General features: G+C 34.4%; 1 protein-coding gene across 12 annotated transcripts in view; it reads left to right on the top strand.

Moving 5' to 3' along the window:
* BMPR1B (bone morphogenetic protein receptor type 1B) overlaps nt 1-21,734 on the top strand; it is a 395,211-nt gene that overhangs the window by 334,226 nt on the left and 39,251 nt on the right. For 7 of the 12 annotated variants that reach the window (XM_064369346.1, XM_021673241.2, XM_012437724.2 and 4 more), the window contains one exon: nt 11,893-12,052. In XM_064369346.1, the coding sequence (XP_064225416.1) occupies nt 11,910-12,052 (143 nt within the window). In that variant the 5' untranslated portion in view covers nt 11,893-11,909. Of the gene's footprint in view, nt 1-1,589; nt 1,897-4,545; nt 4,643-6,525; nt 6,615-11,892; nt 12,053-21,734 lie in introns of those variants that run through there. The other 5 variants (XM_064369356.1, XM_012437727.2, XM_064369359.1 and 2 more) reach the window with 4 other exon arrangements.

Here is a 21,734-nt window from a genome sequence, read left to right on the forward strand (position 1 = left end):
TTATTACAATAACATAGTTTCAATTCAGATCTCTCCTCAGTGTTTCTGCCCAGAATTCAACAAGATTGTCCTTTGGCAGGCTTATTCCTATAAATCAAAGCTAAGTAAATGGTAGTTCAGTATTTCAGCCTAGTAAGTATAATTTCCAGAAAAAAGATTTGTCATAAATTATCAAAACTCTATGAACTCTAGTCTTAGACATATCCAGTTTTCAATTCAACTGTCTTATTTTACTTTGGATATAGACTAATGGAAAAGTTAGGGGAATACTAGTAAAACATCTTACAGCACACCTCCTGAATACTGTTCTTTTAGTCAGCCTTAGTAGTATTACTTGGAAATTGAAATGCAGTATTATCTCTAACACAAGTGTTTGAATGCAAGGGAAAACTCTAAGAATTGTCAAATTTTGTAGAGAGAGAATGTTCTTATGTACACAGGAATTTCTTTTGACCCTATTGCTTTTAATATATATCCTATGCATATTTTTTCTAACAAAATTTTTAATATACTTCTTGGCTAGCATGGAATTAGTATATAAACAGCAATACAAAAATAACAAAATATTTAACATGTTCTTTAATATATATATAAATTTAAATTATATTTACATTTTGAATTGATTTATTTCCTTCATTTCAGCTCTTTTTTTGTATATAGAGGAACATATTTGGTTTGTTTTTAACTATCTGCTATTAGGAAGGGTATCTGTTTTTTGGATAAGGTTTTAGGTTATTTGTTTAAAGTGGCGCAGCTACTAGCTTGGAGGACACATGATTTTCTGTTTATTTATAGTATAAAAGGAAATAGAGTAAAACTTTTGGTGTGAGTGAACTAGCAGCAGACCTTTTATGAAAAAAGAACAACAACAAAATTGACAACTTGTGCCACACTCTCCAAATAGATTTTAAGGTTCATGAACATAGTGGCCATTTCTTCTTCAACTCTTTGAGCCCAAACTGCTTTGCATACAGTACTTTGAAATATTTGTGCATGATAAATATTTCTTAAATCAATTTGGACTTGTTAGCAACTTTAAGTTGGCTCTAATAAATGTTTCATTCGGTTTTAACCATATATGATGAATAGTGGCGTCTCAAATATAAATTTTATATCAAAATTTTTAATGAATCAAGTCTAATGATACGGTAGATTTAATAAAAAGATAGAAACAATCGCATTCATTTGGTCTTCAGTTTTCCAAACACTTTGAAATTTTCCAAATTTTAAAAGGAATTTGACATTTAGTAAAGGTAAACCTGTATAATAAAAGATTTCTAAATGTTTGTGTAGTTGATTTGTTGGTGAAATTGTGGTTATTTTAAGATCAACTTAAGATATTGCATATTGAAATAACATTCTGAATGTCAAATGGTATTATAAAATAGATTTCTAGATATTTAAATGATGAATTATAGATATTTTTCTGCCTTGTGTAGATTCAGAGGTAGCTTTTAACTATCTGGAAATGTTATATAACACACTGTGGTCAGTGACCTTTTTTTCATTATTTTTTCTTTTCTTTTTCTCTCTTTTTTCTTTATTTCTTTTTTTTTTTTTTTTTTTTTTTTTTTTGACTCCAAGGTTTCTTTTCTCTTTTACCTTTCCACTGTCATATGCCATGGGTCCTGAACATAGCTCATTGCCTGACCGGAATAATCTCTCTTGCCAGCTTATAATCAAAGGGAGTACTGAGAAAAACAGCTGAGCTGTATTAGGCAACCACAGTCTGGAGTGCATTTCTTAACTGCTGAATAACACATCACAGGTGCAGGATTAGTGCTGCCTACGGTGCTGGGCTTTTTAGTGGAAACCCCTAGCAATTCTGTGCCTCCTCCTCATGTCTCTCATCCCAGGGAGCCTGGCAACGATATATCAAGCGTACAGAAATCAAAAGTGAGTAGTGGGAGAAGCTTTATATCTCATAGAGACTTTTTTTTTCCCCTCCAAAAAATGTATGCAAGATGAGCAAAGCCAATTCTGGCACAATAAAAGAAGTTAGAACTTAGCCTTTCTTGGCATAGATGGTGAAATAGACTAATTCAAGGGGATAAAAAATTTTGTCTACAAAAATTACATGGCAAGAAAATACCATTTAGCTGAACTCTGCTGGTACTGTGTAATTTAGGTTACTTTAAAGTTAATGATGTTCTTATATATATATTGTTTTAACTTTTGTGTTATATGTGTTGGAGAGTGTGTGTTTACCCCTACACATTTTCAACACTGTCATGGTTAAAATTAAGTGTTGTGGCTGTGTAAATGTCTTGTGGTTTAATTTTTTATACTTTTTGACATTGTTAATTCTTTTACTATTAATGTATCACCTATACAATTCTAAATTCATAGATTATAAAGGTCTAGATTTCTTTCTTGCGAATATGAGTTTTTAAAAATGCAAAATAATTCTTTAAAGTATAAATGTAATGATTTAGATGTTAGTAGATCAAATGGATGTTTCAGATATATCATTACTAAGTTATTTATTTTTGACCAAGAAGGATACAAATTGTTTTGACATGATAAAGTATACATTTGGAGAAGCGAGGGCAAGTATATTTTAGTAATTCATATCATTTTTGGCAACTGTCTTAGAAAATTTTTCTGTGACGCACAACAGATAAGTGTAAAAGCTACATGGATCAGCACTGCAGATTTTAAACAGTTTTTTTTTTTTTTGGTTTACAGTTTTTTCTCTTAAAACTATGATATATTCCTAATGTTTACATTTCATTCCTATTCATTTTATTGCTGATGATAATTATTCCATATTGTTTCACCAGAGATAGACCTTTAAACTCATTGGTGATGAGAATAGTTGATAATAATGTTTAGCTTAAAATATCTATACTATATACCTTAAATATTTAAACATTTGAACTGGCAATATATTTGTATATTTTTAAGTCAGTAATAACTCAGGTTACCTGTAACAGTTGTCTTATTAGAGGATACAGTAAGGACTAGAAGCAGAGAGGTTATAAATGCTTTCCAGGTTTTTTCTTTTGGGAAAAAGAATAGCACAAACATGATGATTTGGTTTCTGGTCTGTCTGGCTTCATTGTCACTTCTCTTCTTTACATATATGAATCTATATAAAATACTTTTATACACTAGGCTGTCTTGGGTGTGCTTTGCAAAGCTAGAGTAGGTTTTGGTATGGAGGCAAGTTGAACATCTACTTTTATTAGCTTCAGAACTCTGTGAAGCAGAGCATTCATAGAAACTGCTGAATAAAAAAAAAAAAAAAAAAAAAAAAACCCACAGCTCCTGGCTTGGAAATCGGCCAAGTTCTAGTTGACTCTTTGACATTATTGTCAAAGAGACCATGGTTCAGTTTCTTTTCTAACAATGTGGACCTGAATTGACACATTAAATATTTTTAAATGCAGAGACATTTTTAATTTTTAATCATTCTATCAGCAGAGATTATGCTATTTTATAACGATGGCTTCAGTTTGATGTTACATATTTTTAAAATCATGGTTACTTGCTTGTCAAGTTAATTTTTTTCTTATGTTTTTGCTTTTATTAAAAATACTTACAAAGAAGTTGTGTTTTAGAGGTTTTTCAAAGGTTTTTAATTTAAACATTTTGAGTTTCTCTAAATTCAAAAGCAGAATAAAACCTAAAGGCTAACTATTGTTTTAACTTTAAAGAGCATAGTTGTGATGTCCAAAATTGCTATCATAATTATTATTCTTGCTGAGGTTTATAATTCTGTATTAATTACCTAGAAAACAAATAAATATAAATGTATATGTTGTCTGTTGACTTGTATGTCATATTTACTCTTTTCATGATTTTTTTAATGTTATAGTCTGGAATCACATAAAATAAAACGATTGAGTGATTGAAGCTTTTACTTTTTATTCAGATGTTTTTAGGTCTCTTGGCAGAGTTTTTATAGTATAAAAGTGTTGAAAATATGATGATCCATCATAACCTGAGTGATGTGGTAATGTTGATATGTGAGTATGGTGAAAAGAGAAACAATTGTCAGTGAATAGAAACACCCACTAATATTTTATGAAGCCCTGGTTTCTAGAGAGAACCAGCACTTCTTTTATATTTAAAATTAGTGTTTCTCTTAACCTATTCATTAGGTGTCCACCATGAGTGGTTGAAATGAAAAACTGTCAATATCCCTGGTTTTGGTGCTTATGGTTTCCATAAAAGATACTGGTTCGTTACGGCCACACAAAGTAATCTTGCCTCTTAGGCATTCCTGTCTAGGACTTACATTTGGCAATTATGTGGCATTGTGACATCTCTTTCATCGTTTTCTTATACTGTATTTTGGCTCTCCATATGTAGTTGATTTGTCTCGCAGTGTTCCATGTGTAGCTGATTTGTCTCACGAGCAAGATTGTTATTTTATTGAGGACACCTTCACATACTCTGGGTCATTGTGTTATATAGATGGATTTAATATTATTTGCTAAATGAATCAATGTACAAAGAGATGAAAGAAAATTCATATTTTAGTCATCCTTGAACAAACTTTCAGTGTGTTTCTTAAGCCAAAAACTTATGTTTTTATAGACTCTTTGCCCATGGTGATGAATCTAGAAAGAAGGAAAAGTAAAAGGCAGTGAAACGGAGCAAAAGAAAGAAGAATTGAAGACCAAGAGGAGAGCAGGTAGGGGAAAAGATAATAGGGAGAAAAGGAAAGGAAGACACATAGAAATGGGAAATAAAGGAGCAGGGAAAGGAAGAGAAAACTGAATAGTAAGCGTCAGCAGCACAGAAAACAACAATTTATTATTATTGACTCTTACTATGTGCACAGAACCACAATTGATGCTTTATGTGGATTTCTCATCCACTCCATTCCAACCAGCGAATGCTGCTAACTCTCCACATCTCCTGTAAGGAAGTGTAAGCCGTTTGCTAAGCCCGTTTAAGTAGCTGACCTGGAGTTTGAACCCATTTGCCTATTTTACCCTACATCCTCATCAAGTCTGGCTCCACTGTTCAGTGACCATACCTGATATTGCTTTGTCATCTGACATTTCACCCCCTCCATAGCATGTCCAGGAATTTAGCACCAGCATCTTCCCTTATCTGTCTCTCATCTGACATCTGTCTGTTGAAGGAGAAAGATTTCTGTATATGTAACATCACTGTCAATATTAGAAAATCTACTCTTTCCCTGCATATGATTTTTCTCTGGTATTTTTAAATAAAAATTGTATTTCTATTTTGTTACTTTCCAGAAAAGTTTAGGCGTATGTCCCAATTTATTATTTAGTATGTTTATATAATTTTTTTCTAAATTTTTGCTGCAAAGAGCATAGAAAGTGATTCATTTGAAAGCACTTTACCATAAGGGAAAATGGTTAGGTGAGGAAAATGAAAGTCAGGTCTTTTGAATTGAAAAATTTAGGTAGTAAATTGAGTTAAATGATTCAAAGATTAAGTGTTGAAAATAAAAATTAGTTATTAAACTATCTGATATCACTAAAAGTTATTTTAAAAAATAATATTGTTTTAAAGCTCTAATCAGAGTTTTATTCCTGTGTGAAATAGACTTAAAAAAAAACCTGTGAGTATTTAGTTTTGGTTAAGAAAGAAAATGGGCATTGACTTGCATTATATGTTATCACAACAATACAAATAGGGTAGGATGGGTCATTCCCAAAGTTGTTGCTAGCCAGTTCAGTACTTTAAAATTTTTATTCCATTAACCTCTTTACCCTGGACACTTAAAGTGCAAACTTGTGTGATATGAATTTCAATTTCTGTTCTTGCTCCTGCCTGCCCTCTGGTGTAGAAGGTGTATAACAGTGATGAGAACCAATATTTTGTTAAGTTTTGTGATATTCAGAGTTTAAAATGAAAAAGAATAAAGTAATTAGTAGACCTTGTGTAGCAAAAAATGATTATATGTCACTTTTTAATGAATTTTAAAGGCATACCCATTTCTAAGTGCATTACATATTGAATTTAATATTACTTGGATTATCTCTATTGTTCATACAGATTTTTCTCTGTGTGTTTAAATGTGATAGTGGATTTTGATACTCTTCACTGTCTATGACATAGAACAGTCCTTTATATCACAAATTTAAAATTATTTATGATATTGTTAGGGTGATAATGTTACTAAAAAATAAAACAGTTAAAACATACTTTCGGATGTAATGGATTAATATTGAAGATAAAATTTTAATTTTAATATTGAAGATAAAATTTTTTGTAACAAGCCCTTGATATTATGAATTTTCTTTTGCATTTTACTTTTGTTCTGCATTTTGTTTTATTCTGTAAAAATCGTGTATGTAAGTATATAATAATATAAGATAGAAATATTTTAAAATAAAGAACTGATTAAGTATATACATTAAAGAACAAGTTATTTTTATTATGTTTATATGAGGCTTCCAGCTTATTATTGTTCACTGTTTTCAATTAAATCCTTTAAAGAAATTATAACTCTACCTTGTTTTCTACAAGAAGAGATTCCATAGAAAACATGTACATAGCTGAAAATATGTATATAACTGCAACTTTTTTTTCCAGAAAAGATACTCAGGATATTCAAGAAAAATAACTTTCTTTTTAATCCTTGTAATTGAATGGAAGTCACAGTATTGCATTCTGATCATTAGGTAATTTCATGAAATTTGATTAATTTGCCTGAAAAATCTGTCTATTTCTAAAGAAATATTCTTAATGTTCTATTTTTATATTATTTCTTAGAATCATAGGAATGTAATTTAGTTGTGATTCAGTAATGCACACTCAAACATCTTATGAAAATTCTGTGGTTCATTTGCACTCCCCACACACACACACACACCCTAGTAGGTTTGTTTTGACAGTTTAAAGAGATTTATTTATTTTTATTTTTTTTAAAAAAGCATCCCCCCAGCTTCTCCTTTTCCTGTAGCACTTGTGCCTCTTTTTATTGTTTTGATATTTTCCTCTATATCTCTAAATAAATACTGTACTACTGCTTCTTGATTTTTCAATTTTAGGCATTAGCTTTGACTTTCCACTATCAAAGATAAGAATTCAGTTGTTTTTTTCCCATCCCTACACCCACTACCTATGTACATATTCCCATCTCCTGTCCTATATGTATACAAGTTTAAATATTTGTTTGCTTAGTCCCCTGTGTTCTCATTACAAATGTGTTTCCAGACTCAATCAGTTTAAATTTAAAATACATAAGCCATTTTATTAATTTCAACATCTTAGAGTTCTCTTTTCTAAAATCTTTTGACCTGCCTTCAACGAGGCCTGCTTGCTCCTGAGGTCCTATGCAATGTCTCATCTTATTATCCACATTTACCATTATCTTGGAGGTATGTTTCATCTTATTTTGGAATGGATCTACCATCAGCAGATCTTATTCCATCTGCTTTCTTGTTTATACCTTCATTTGGATGGAACATCTCCTCCAGTAACTTTCTGAGAAAGATACATGGGAGGTAAATTTTTGAGAATCTGAAAATACTAAAATGCTTTTGCCCCCCATCTTCAATCTTAATTTTCCCAGGTATTTATTTCTTATTTGGAATAATTATCCCTCTGACTTTTGAAGGCACTGTTCTATTTTATTCTAGTTTCCTGTTTTTCTGAACAAAGTTCAATGCCGTACTTATTTTTTATCTCTTTTCTCTTTTTCTCTCTCACATTTCCTCTGTCTTTAAAAAAAACAAATAGGATGTCTCTTTGTCTTCAGTGTGACAAAATTTTACAGTGACATGGTGTGGATCTGTTCTCATGTGCTATGGGTTCTTTCAAATTAGAAGCACATGATTTTTCATTATGAAAACCTTGCATGATTTATTTATTTGATGATTTTCTTCCCTCTATTTTCTCTAGTCTCTCTTTCTAGAGCTAATATTATTCGGATGTTAAGTCTGAATTTATGCTCTAAGTTACTTAAGTTTTCCACCTTTGTATTTTGTACTATGTTATAGGAGATTTCCCAATCTGTATCTTTCAATTCACCTGCTGGGATTTTCATTTGTGCAATTATATTTTTTAAGTTCTTTGTTATTCTGTTTTTATAGCAATGTGTTCTTGCTTTATTGATGTGTTTTGTAAGATAAGAATATTAATTTTTTTAAGTTTTTATATTCTTTCATATAATTTACTCCTTCCAAGTAGTATTTGTTTTATTCTCGGTTTTTGATTTTTGAGGGTTTTTTTCCAAATATCTATTGACCTTGAATTAGTGGCTCATGTGTTTGAGAATGGATCCTAGAAGAGCTGACTAGAAGCTCTGTTGTCACCAGTGAGCCTCATATAGGATAACATTGCAGGGTTGTTTCACTGAGAAACTCACAACATCACTATCTTTATGCTCTTTATTCTTGACCTGGTCACATTACCCTGTAAAGAAGGTGCATACCAGGCTGAATTGAGTTCTGGCAGCCACATGGGGAAGGTGAACTGGAGGAGTCAGCATCCAGTGTGAATGTTCACTGAATGCTTGCAGTAAGATGGTACTCCTGCCGTCTTCTGTGCTTGGTGTCCTTCAGTTCTTGGCCTTGATGGTAAAACAGAAAAGTTAAGAAGGCGTCTCAGTGATATGTGTATTACATTCACTCCTCTAGTCTCCTGAAGGGGTAGGAAAGAAGTACTGCTAGCCTGTAGGGAATAGTAAAGGATATCTGAGGTTTTAATTACTGTACTTATAAATATATTTTCAGCCTCCTGTTTTTAATATTTGTTTCCTTAGTTCCCTGTGTTCTCATTACAAATACATTTCCAAACTTCTAGTCAGTTTAAATTTAAAATACATAAGTCATTTTATTAATTTCATCTTTTGACCTGCCTTCAGTGAGGTAGGTCATTAGAAAATGATGTTTTTCTTTAAAAAGTACATGATATACATGATATCCCCCTCACTTTTAGAAGTACCTTGTGATACCATTTCAGGAGCCTTTTTGGGGTTAAGCAGTAAGGCTTTGCATCTTAGCTTTTCCCCACGTTTGACTGAAGAATCAGCTTTTGTAGCTTTGTTAAACCAGTGACTTCTTGTCTTTCTGCTTTTCAGGCTTTTATTGCTAGTGTCTCCTCCCTAGATCTCATATTATAGGTTCATTTTCTTAGCCCCTTTTTCTCTTATTGTAGTGGGGTTGAATAACTAGAATTACCTGTAAGTAAAACCAAAAATTATAACATTCTTTCTTGTCGGTAAATATACTTCAACATCAGCATTTTAATGGCTATATAGGAATCCTGTTTTACAAATATATCTAAATCCTCTACTGTTGTAAATGAGTTGTTATAAGCAATATAGCAAAGAACCTTCTTTTAGCCAAATTTTATAAAACTCTTTAAATAAATTCACAGTGTGACAAAATCATGAATTTTCTCTTAAAATGTTTCTTAGAAAATGGCATCCTACTTCCAATCACATGAGGATGTTTTCTTTTCTATTTTAGACCATTTGGTGTTAGTGTTCCATTTAACAGCTTTTCCCACCAACTGGCAAATTCTGTGTATGTTTAATTCATCCTAGTTACCCAGGCTGTGGCTGCAAATATGGGGGGGTGGCAACCGATACATACTTGCTAGTAGACATTTGTATAATAAATGAATTTTTATTATTATGGTTTAAAGCATCAAAAATAAAGGGTTTGGTATGAAAGGAGATATGAAGTAATAAGTTTTAAATACTCTATTTTTGTTACTTGGTCTCCTGAGATGACTCAGGTCATAAAGGCAGTAACATTGAGAACCAGATTAAAAAATAAGGAACGGACTATGACAGTGTGAGATACAGGTACACCCACACACACTACTGGGATAGCAAGTGGTGCTGCACTCTTGCATGGACAAACTTGAAACAAATGGCTTTCAAGATAATGCAGTGACATGAACTATTTAACTTCCCTTTGTTTGAGAAGTTAACCTAAGGATGAGCATACTATTACACAGAAATAATACATTTATTGGGAGTAATTGTGTGTTTGGATTGCATATTATTTGCTTAATCTAGTCTAGGGTTTTTCTAAGTGGAGTCTGCAAGTAATTTGTTTCAGAATTACATGAGATCTTGTTGAATATACAGATTTCCTGGCTTGCCTGTGACCTACAGAATCATAATCGCTGTGGCTAGGGGTGGGATTCTGCATCTGGCAAGCTTCTCATATGCCACAGGTTCCTACTACAATCAACATTTTTTTTCTGGACAAAATTTATGGGAAACTATTTGAGAAAGTTAGATGCACATCTTGTATAAATTTGAAAAATATTAGAGTTAATTAGGAAATTCTGATATATTGATTTAACATATTTTATTGCTTTTTCTTTCAACTGTTTTTCTCTGTAAGAATTTCATTTATTAGTTTAGCATGCAGAAAGGAAAAATTATCACAGATTTAAAAAAATAAACTTCTAATTCTCTGATGGAACCATTGCCTTCAGGCATTCATTTTTGGCTTAAAAATATAACAAATGTATGGCATATCTTGTACTTATGACCTAGAATTTCAATTTTTTGATCAGCAATTTTTAAATAATATTTTTATTGATCTTTGATTTCACTATAGACAAGCTGGTTGTGTTATGAAAGAGATTTTAAATTGAAAATTGCTCATGATGACAATTGATGCAGTAACATGGCATGTATTAGAGCTCTTACCACAGTGCCTGAAACATAATGGATATCAATTAATGCATACCCTCTTCTATGTAAGATAAACATTGTGAACTCTTGACATGAGGTTCGGTGCCTATAATTATCTCCATTTTAAGGATAAGAATATGAGTCACAAGATTCCTTATAAAATCATCTAAGGACAACTAACTTGGTAAATAGTAAAGCCTAATGTTGAACCCAGAACAACTTTTTCTGAGAGATCATGTCTACCATGATGCCTTCTATCAAAGATGTTAGAAACATCACTACAGTAATAGGCATTTTGCATTTCCCCATGCTGATGGGGAAGATGTATCTTTTGAAATGTATCTTGATGTTAACTAATTTTGTATCTTCCTACCCAATTTTACAGATTAAGTATTTCTAATAATTTGTTGTTGTTGTTGTTGTTTGTTTTTATTGAGATGGAGTCTCGCTCTGTTGCCCAGGCTGGAGTGCAGTGGCACAATCTTGGTTCACTGCAACCTCCGCCTCCTGGATTCAAGTGATTCTCCTGCCTCCGCCTCTGCCTCCTGCCTCCTGCCTCCTGCCTCCTGCCTCCTGCCTCCTGCCTCCTGCCTCCTGCCTCCTGCCTCCTGCCTCCTGCCAATAGCTGGGACTGCAGGCACATGCCACCATGCCCGGCTGATTTTTGTATTTTTAGTAGAAGCGGGGTTTCACCATATTGGTCAGGCTGGTCACAAACTCCTGACCTTGTGATCTACCTGCCCTGGCCTACCAAAGTGCTGGGATTACAGGTGTGAGCCACTGTGCCCAGCCCTGATAATTTCTTTAAAAAGTACATGATATACCTAAAGTAGAGACCCTCAGTGATATAGTAGAAAGACAGTTTTAAAGATTAAACAATTTGAGTTTAAATGCTGGCTCCATAGTCTGTTGGTTGTGTACAGATCTCTTAAACTTTGAGTCTTAATTTTCTCATTTGAAAAATGGGGATGATAGTATTTACCCATAGAATTACCAGATACAATAGAGGTTGTCTATATAATGTCTCATTGAGCTTCTTGCACTCAAATATAGCTGTTATAATTTAACACATAAAATACCATCCTGAAAGGATTATGGGTCTTTCTTTATTCTGTATGAGGCATCTACTATGTAAAAGGCATGGTTTTAATCAAAATACCAAAATATCTGATTTTCTGTTTAAGTCTTTAAGTATCTTGAATACTTCATTTTAAAATGTAATCTTATATTTTCCTTTGGACACAAGTCTGGGATAGCCTACCCCACAGATGCCTAACTGTCACTATTTCTTCTTTCAGCAAACTTCCTTGATAACATGCTTTTGCGAAGTGCAGGAAAATTAAACGTGGGCACCAAGAAAGAGGATGGTGAGAGTACAGCCCCCACCCCTCGTCCGAAGATCTTGCGTTGTAAATGCCACCACCATTGTCCAGAAGACTCGGTTAACAATATTTGCAGGTTGGTGATATAAATGATATAAACCTAGCTTTAACAAAAAGTCACACTTTTCAACTATACAACTGTAGAATAGTGTTTCAAAGAATACATTTTGGAGAACAGTGCCTAACACTATCATGAACTCTCAGAGCTGTGCCTGTATTAGAGAAATATTAAATTGTGAATTAGACAGCACACATACACATAAACACAGACCTCAGATCCCAGGCTCCTTGTAAAGGTGCAAACGCCAATTATTTTCTTTCAAAAGACCTGGTCCCTACAACTAGTTAAACATCAGGAGCTGTCAAATATGTGTGATTTTGTTTGTTTGATGCTGATGTTATTAGTATTTTGGAAAGAAAACCTAAGCTGCTGGGAATATTCATCAACTGACTCTGGGAGAGAGTACAGTGGTAGAGCTTATGTCATTCCCCCAGTTGCTAAGAAAGACATTGTCCAAATACTAGAAAATGAACTCTTTAATAGGTAAACATGTTTTTATAGATACTTTATAACATTTGAAACTGGTCTATTTTGCCTTTTTCTTCCTTACATGTCAGTATACAGCTCCATCCATTCCGCTGATCACCATAGCTGCATTTACTCCTTATGGTAAGGACCACAGTGGATAAAGAACTATAGCTTAATGAGGCTGGTGTGTGCCCAGAGAGAGAAGTGGCTCAGTTAACCGGATGAGTGTAACCCTCAAGAGTTAAAATGTCAGAGAAGCAGAGTATGCCTGAAGAGAGGGCATGGACTGAAATAGAAAGGTGGACTGCTAGGTTTAGAGTCCAGGTAGAGTCCAGATGAAACGAGCCAAATTCCAATCTGGACATGATACATTTGAGGGTTTTGATGTGTCCGAGTGGAGGTATCAGTATGCAGTTGGATATGGATCTGGGGTTCAGAGAAAAGGTTGAAGAGAAAGGTCAAAATATGCAGAGCATTAGTCACTGGGCAACCATTTAGGGCTTCATTAGACAGAAGGTGCACAAAGCTGAGTTGAATGCTTTTGTTTTCCTTTCTGAGAGCCTTTTAAAAAAAGTTTTTATGCTTCCATGAAGCAAAATCCTAGTAAAAGCTTAATACGGTATCCCAAGAACCCAGTATAGTCCCACAAGAAACATACATTGACTGAATAACACAAGGAGGAAACCTGGGTGTTTTCGTAAATATGTATCTCATTTAATCAGCAAAACAACTTATTCTCAGCTTTAGACATATGAAATCTGGGATCCAGAGAGGTCTAGTAACTTGACTCTTATACTACAAAGTTGTGACCACTGATTTTATGCCAAGGTAAAATGATTCCAAAGCCCAGTTTTTCCAGGGAAACACTGGCTCTTTATAGTAAATAGAAAAAGCATGAGGAAAGTTAAAAAATGTTTGAAAGAAAGGAAAATTAGCAGGAAGAAACAAAGTAGTGGGATATTTTACTATTGTGTCTAAGTCTGTGGTATTCAGAACACATCTGTGTATGTCATTTGAGCTATTGTCCTGGTGATCAGGATTTTCCAAAGCTGTCCCGGTTTCAAATATATTTTCCTATTTTCCTGACAAGCCATTCGGGTATCTTAAGTTGGTTTGGTAGAAAGTGTTCAGTCAGGGGTATCTGCAGTGGAAATTCTGTTGTGGGAAGAAGCTTGGCATGTTCAGAAGAAATTGTTTTTTCTAGAGTACAGAGGTAGGAACAGTAGAGTACAGTGGTAGGAGCTGAGCCTGGAGACTGCAGGTCTAGTGACTATGGTGGGCTGTATGAAGAATGTGATCTTATTCCTAAGTGTTAGAAAGTGAGTGAAGGGAGTTTTGCAGCAGGAGTGGCAGTGGGGTTGACACGATCTGATTTATTTCTTTCCTGCAGAATATTGGATGTATTAGAAGGAGGCAGAAGTGAATTCAAGAATAGTTAGGTCAGGGAAATTGAACAGTGGATTCAGTAAAGTTGGTTCATGTGCAAGAAAATGATATTGAACTAGGGTGGTGCTGGTATAGGAGTGAATGGGATCTATTTGAAAAATATTTAGAAGGTAGAATTGTGTGATGATCGATTAGATTTTCATCTAGGAGGACAACCAGAGAGGCCTGACAGATTTCTGAATGTAGACTTAAATGCATAGGGTAGACTTTTAATGAAAGAGGACAGTTGAAAAGAACTAAGTTCCAGTCTGGACATGACACATGAGGATTTTGGTATGGCTGAGTAGAGGTTTCAGTATGCAGTTGGATATGGATCTGGGGCTCAAAGAAGAGGTCAAGGAGAGAGGTCAAAGTGTGCAGAACATTAGTCACTGTTTGCTGTGAAGCAGACAACCTCAAAACCATAGTGGCTTATAATTAAAGATATTTATTTTTCATTGAGGGGTTTATAAGGAGGCTGTATCTGTGCTGCACTCTGCCAGGATTGGGTGGGCTTCCCTTCTTGCTGATGTTTGAGTTTAGGCCTGCTGCACATTTCTTCACTTTTTTTATTTTGGATCAGCAGCTACCCAAGGCATATTCCTTCTCAGAGGAGTGTGAAGGAGCAATTTTTTACAGCTTCTGCTTGTGTTATGTCCTCTGACATTGCACTTTCCAAACAAAATCAAGGTCAGTCAAAAGGAAGCAATGTCCATGGTAAAGTATGAAGAATTGGGATTAGTAATAGAACAATCTACCAGAGTACGACTTGGATGTGAGACATTTAATGCTTGGGTAAAGGGGATGTTTGCAAGATAATAAAGAATTCACAATAAAGCAATGAGTATGGTGTCACTGAAGCCAAATTTACTTAAAGAGGTAGTAAGGTCAGCTGTGTTGGATCTTCCAGAGAGTAGGATAAGAACTGAAATATGGCAATCAGATTTATTAGACACTGATAACTGCAGTTTAGAGATACTTGATGTAGAGATGGAAGTCAGATTGAAATGGGTTTTATATTAGGTAGTTGTGAACCTTTGATTTATGGTAGCAAAGGAAAAGTAAACAAAAATATAACAGAAAAACAACCACAAAAAAATGGAAGCCCTCAAAAGAACATAGATACACCATTACAGTCAACATAAATGGGTTAGCTCATAGAAGTCAACTGAAAACCAGTATTTATTGAATTTTTAAATTATTATTAGCATGTTTATTTTTACCTTTCTTTATTCATTATAACGTTCCTATAAATAGAATGTAGCACTATCTGCATTTGCTAGGTGAGAATTCTGAGGGTCTAAAAAGTTAAGTAATGTTCCATAGTTATGATGATACAATAGAAAAAATGTGCCCAGGACTCCAGACTCCTGAATTCTTGGTCAGCAGCCAGTCCTGATATTGGTTCTCAAAGGAACAAATAATCACTCGAGTGAAAGGAGCAACTATTCACTCTTGAGTAAAATGCACATGTGTTTTCCTAATGAAGTATTGATTCTAGTTGAATCTTCCTGTGAGCTGATATCAGTTGTGTACAAATCACAGGGGCTACATTTGTTTCTTTGTCCTAAGACCTGTATAAATCCATGACTTTCTACTTCCATTCCTCTAAGCATACTCTACTCTCTACCGTCCAAATCAGTACTTCTCAAGCTAATGCTAGTGAAAGATAATTTTCCCTCCACACTAAATTCTATACTGATATATTTCTAAAGTATAATAAAAAACAAATTATTAGAAACATTAGTTTTAAAAATACTTGCAAAACTCCATTTTTATTGGCTATTATTTACCTTCAACAGACATAAATTTGTTCCTTTAAATTGCTATACAAGTTTTCATTTTTAAATTCCCCCCTTCACAGATCAGTAGCAAGCAGTTTGCTGACCTACAGGGGAACACACCTTGAGTAATACTGCACTAAGTGTTACCCTTCTAGGTAAAACAGTTTAAAGGATAGGGTTGTGTTTTCTAATGTGTACCTTAGAAAAAGGCTGGTCTAAATTGTCTGGCCTGAGGCCTTGTACCACCCAGATCTTAGCCAAACTGAGTGTTTTGGTAGGTTTCATGTTCATTATCACTTTCACCTCCCTGAAGAGAATAATCCAAAAGGAGGCAAGAGTGAATCGTACTTAAAAGAGAACCTGAAATCCCACATTCTAATTTAGCGGACATATGCAAGGTTTTATAGGCTTGTAAACTCTTTTTCAGTACCATCAGTTACTCCACCAGCTTTTGCCAAGGCCAGAGTCATTCTTGGCTTGATCTCTGTCAGGTGTAGATGTGGCTGCTTCCAAAATCCATGCCATTTCCATTGCTCATGACATTTACATTAAAGGATGTAGTACAAACATAGTGTGAGTGAATACAGTAATAGAGCCTTTTTTTATATCTATATTTCAAAGTAAGGGGTAAAGCCATTGTCCTGTCTCCCTTGAGATAGCATCTATTTTCTAAATATCTTTCCATGTGTCACTTTGCATTGTAATCTATCCAGTTTCATTTCCAGATTCTACTCTTAGGACCACAGACCATCACTGCATACCTTCAGTGCTACAGTCTCCTTGAGTAACTCTTCTTACGTGGCTTTCAGCATGCCATTGTTCTGTTTCATTTTCCTGTCCTAGCAAGTGTTATCTGGGCCTTGTTTATATATTTTTTTCTCTATATAATCAAATTTGGCTTTACATATCATTCCTTGTTTTACTCTATGTGGTCTGTAATCATCATTTTGTCCTGCTCTCATCACCTCTCTCAAGTTCCTCCTCCTCCTCACGCAATGTTATGCTTTTAAAAAACTTATTTTTGACTCTTTTCTTCAAAGACAATCTTTAATACTTCTTTACTTATCTTACTGGTTTCTTACCAAGAATTCTCCTGCCTGGGCAGTTTTCGGGGTTTGCAGATGTAATAAATCAAATTATATGTTTACACAAAGTATATGCAGATGACACCAAGCTGCTTAAGTGAGGAATTAGGTAAGTCTCCAACTATATATCCTGAAGAGTCACAGCAGGAAGAAAGAAAAGCTTAGGGACTGTGAGCCTTTTTACAAAGTTTGTGTTAATGCAGCCTCCTTAAACCTTTTGCTGAGTGTGGTGTGTTTTTAAACAGGTGGTCCTGACCTGAGGTCTCAGAGGATTTAAGTGTGCATTGTTCTAGTTTGTTCACACATTTTATCTTCCATACCTAATATCATCATAAACCATCCAGGTTTTTTCCCCCCACTGTTGCTCAGACCATTTAAACATTGATCTATATAATTATTTTTTTTTCCAGTAGAAGATGTTGATTTCAAACAATTGCACCTAAGAGAATGGTGGGTTCTTCATTAGAACTTCTCATCCATTCAGTTGTAAGAGGCTGTGATTTTAAATTCATGTATGGAGGCTTTTATAAGGAATAACTCTTCTTTTGTACCTCTCATTAATCATCACTGAGAATATTAGATGGCCTGTTTGTTGTTGGAGTTAATAGAAAGTGATAGTTCAGAGCACTTTAAAATTATTCCGAGAGAACCACTGAAGATTTTTGATCAGAGACAAAAAAATGTAAGGTTTCTCAGGCCGTTCTGTATGGAATGGGTTAGAGTCAGGAGAGGAGACAGGAAGTCCTGCTGGAAGGCTCTCAGAGCCATTGAGGTGAGATTTGGTGAAGGTCTGCCTTGGGTGAAATTATATTAGCGCTGGTTGAATATAAAAACTGAGACAATTTCAAAAAATCTTGTACTGCATAGAAAAAATAAACACAATGCTGAATCATTTGATAACGGTGCCACAGAAGGATGTCTGATAGTTACATGATCTTGAGGATAAAATAAAAAGGGCATTTCTCACATTGGTACTTTGTCATTAATGTTGACACTTCACCTTCTCTGAATATGTGACCCCTCAGAAGGAAAGCCAGGGCAGGGGAAAGTAGACCCATATATATTTCACACTGTATTCTCTCCACTGCAATGGGAATCCATCCATCCAAGATGATAGTGGGGGGATAAAAGATAGGATTCTATTACTTTGGTAATTACTGCTACTTAGCATTCTTCTTTGCTTACTTGACAGTTAGTAGAAAACACTTACATAGCTTATGATGTCTGGTCCCTACTCCTGGAAGTTGAATGACATTTCTCTTTTCCAGGATTTGTGGCCCTTGTAGACTAAGAGTTCCTCAAAATGTACCCTTGCATACTCAGCACCCAGCTCTGCTTGGGTCATAGTATGCTTGATAAATGTAAAACGTACCACTGTTAACAGAGCTATGAGCAGCTTTCAGCTGTTTTAGTTAATAGACTAAAAATCTGCACCATATAAATGGTATTTCTAAAAGTTAAGTGTATCTTTGCATTTACCTGTGACAAAAACAGAAAACTGACTCTATTCCCTTGAGTGAGAGATAAGATATTTTAGAAGGCAAGATCTTCTCAAGAACATGTTTACAGATGACCTAAAATCAGTTAACTTTTAAAAATCAATTCTGACTGAAATGTAAAAGAAATTCAAAATAAATTTAAGATTTGTTTTAAGAAAACTGTTAATCTTTCCAGCCAGATGTAATTGAGCAGATACCCATCGTATAAATATAATGCTTTCAAATTTCCTATCACTTGGTTGAACAGAGCAGATAAACTCTTTTTAACTAATACTTTAAAACATTGTTTTACAGTTAAATGAGTCTTTATAAGGACCTAAACTGTTAGAGGAAAAGTTCTGCAATAGTCTCTCCTCAACTGTGGTGGCTATGTGAACAACCCTGGGGTTTGCAATGAAGAAACATAAGATCTTAGTGGAAGAATAGAATTAAAGGGACCAAAGTTCGGGTAAACCTTGCAAACACTATACTCATGTTAAGTAAAGATGCTATCAATTCAGTTTTAGATATCTTATAAACTTGATTTCTAACCATTCTATGACAACTAATGAATGAATTGGGTTACAGAAGGCTTTATTATGAATCTATTTTGACCATAATAAGAGAAATAAATTTTTGACCATAATAAATGCATCCACTTTCTGAATGCCTATCTACCTATAAAGAGTCCCACTTGGTCCCTTGAAGCTTTAAAACAGGTAGACACCTTTCTTACAAGTGTATGTTCACCTGGGCACACTGAAAATCTCTTGAGGTAGTTAAAAGCTTGATGATTTTTCTAGATGTTCCTTCCACACAGTCCTTTTCTTTTGGAATATTTGGAAAACTTAAAGAGCCTGGAACCTGTATAACCATCCAAGAATTGTAACAGAGTTGTTTCTGTTTTGTTTTTCTTTTCTTTTTTTTCATATTCTTTTTCTTCCTCTCTGAATCCTCTTCAAGAAAAACAAGACTTGTATTATCACTACTTTGACTTCATGCAGTCTTTAAATTCTCAAGTGCTTTGCTTTTTCATGAATGAACATTTTGTCAAGAGGCATTTAGCCCTGTTGACTGAATACCTTGTATACTCAACTACTGTTTCATTTTGCTATCACTTTTCTTTGACTATAACACAGGGACAGCATTTTTGAAATGTTGCATCAACCATCTTTTATTTCATTCATAATCGTTACTATAGTTCCATGATTCATCCTATGTTCATGTTTATATCTCACGATTTTCAATTTTGTTTAAAATTATTTCTACTTTTATTTCCTTCTTGATTCTTCATCTCATCTTTTTATCACTTCCAACACTCTGGGAACAAGTGTAACAATCTGTATGTAAAACTAAGCTTAAACATGGCAACCAGGCAGCAGAATGTTCACACAGGCCAATGTTGAGAGTTAATTGTGACAGCCTGTAGCCGTTTCTTAGAGGTGGGCAAAAATGATTAGCTTTGACTCCGGAACATACCTTTGTTTCCGTGTGTGCTTGCTGGAGGGTTGAAAGTTTTCAAGTAATTCTTGAACTTCTGTAATTGTACTGCTAGTTTCCAGTTGAAGTTCCTGGCTAGAGAGCAATGTCAGTGAGAAGAGTATAAATTCATTTGCATTGTGGCAGCTGATAGGCCATTGATATGGGTATCTCACCTCCTTTTTTATCTTCCAACTAAATATTTGATTCCTTTCTGAATTTATGACTTATGGGGCATGGATTATTTTCTCAGGGTTCCCGTCCCTCTCCCCTCTTTATGTTTTTAGCTCTTCTCTCTTTGCAGACATGGGAGTGTGTATTTTTATAGCTTGAATTTACTCTCTCTGATGTTTCTTTGTATTTCCTAGGACATTGTAGCAGTAACTTGACAGTAGATTTGCCAGCTTTTTCTATGCCTTTTTTTTAATTCTTAAAAGTTGCCTAAAAGTACATTTCTATTTACTCATATTTTGAATAAGAAGAACCCATGATAATGAGAAATTACTCTTTAGATTTAATTTAGGGTATTGACTTCTCTAGGCCCTATGCCTTCCTGATATCATAAAATTAGGATGACTATAATTTCTGATAATTTTTGAATTTTGATTTTGATGAGAAGTGTAAGTTATACATGTGGTCTAAATGTGAAGGAAAGGAATAAAAAAGTCACAGGTATTACTTGTACATATTGTTTAAAGTAAATTCCTAAGGAACAGATATTTTAATTATTCCCTTCAGCGTTTACATGTTTTACATTTTTATAGCAGTTACAGTAAATTGGTTAAAAAGGCCCGAAGAGTTCAAGGCATGGGCTGTTCAGAGACAGTCTTTCTTCCACAACAATATTCAAGCTTTTTGACCTTGGTCTAAGAGAGAGATTTATCATTGGCCCTTTTTAGCTGTTGATTAGTATGTTTGAATTTTGTTGTGCTGGCTCTTATAAACTGAAGTATTTTGGATCACTTGAGGCTTATAAGACAAGTAAACAATTCTGAGGGTGTTGATAATAACTGAAGGGCTCACATGTAGCAGAATGCTGCTACCACTAAGACAGAATAGATAAACCCACAAATCATGGCTAATACCATTCTCAGAGCTTTCTTCCCATGACCTTTCAGGATTACATTGCCACATCTGTCTTAGATGCCGAACACGCATATGTATGAGGAAAGGTTGGACATATAGTTTAGTACTTTATTTCTTAAGACATTCAGTGCTGGTTTATGACTTATATTGGGAGTCTGCTGGCATTCATCACCCAAACTTGTGAAGATATTATGTCTGTTTACAAACAGTTCTATGTATAACAGATTTGTTTTTTATTTTAGTCCTAAAGGGCATAGCGGAAAGCACATGGTGAAGTGAGAGGCCCTTGATTCAAGGCCCAGTTCTGTAACTGTTTGTCTTTTGACCTTGTATTAGTTTACTACCTTTTTATAACTTTAATTTCCTCATCTGTAAAATAGGAATAATAATACTTTCTTCTTCTTTTTGTTGAGAGGATTAAATGACATAGAATAAGTGAAAGTTATTTTTAATATATAAAACAATACAGAATTTAAAATTTTCTTTCCTCTCTACTGTCTTATCAAGAACCCTTCTTTCTGTTGCCTGTCTTTACCCCACCTCCAAATGAAGCCCATATGTCTTAAAACAAAACTTTATTTCTTCATATGACAGAACATCCCAGAAGCAGAGGTTCTAAATGGCAGAATCTCAGTTATGCTATGCTTGATCCCAACTCCTACCTGTCTTTAGTTTTTGTGCTTTGATAAGAAATAAATGTACTTCACTATCTCAAAGCAAGTAGAACAGGATAACCAGTCACCTGCCTGGATTCCAACTGTTGCACTCCTCACTAACTGTAAGACGTTTGGAAGTTACTCAAGCCCTCTGAGCCTCGGTTTCCTCATATAGAAAGCAACAGTAGTGCTACCTTCCTCACAGTTTGTCTGGATTTGTCTGGAAAAGTAATATC

The sequence above is a fragment of the Aotus nancymaae genome, unplaced genomic scaffold (genome assembly GCF_030222135.1).
Source record: "Aotus nancymaae isolate 86718 unplaced genomic scaffold, 86718_ANA_hifiasm-v0.15.2.pri h1tg000006l, whole genome shotgun sequence".
Classification (NCBI taxonomy): domain Eukaryota; kingdom Metazoa; phylum Chordata; class Mammalia; order Primates; family Aotidae; genus Aotus; species Aotus nancymaae.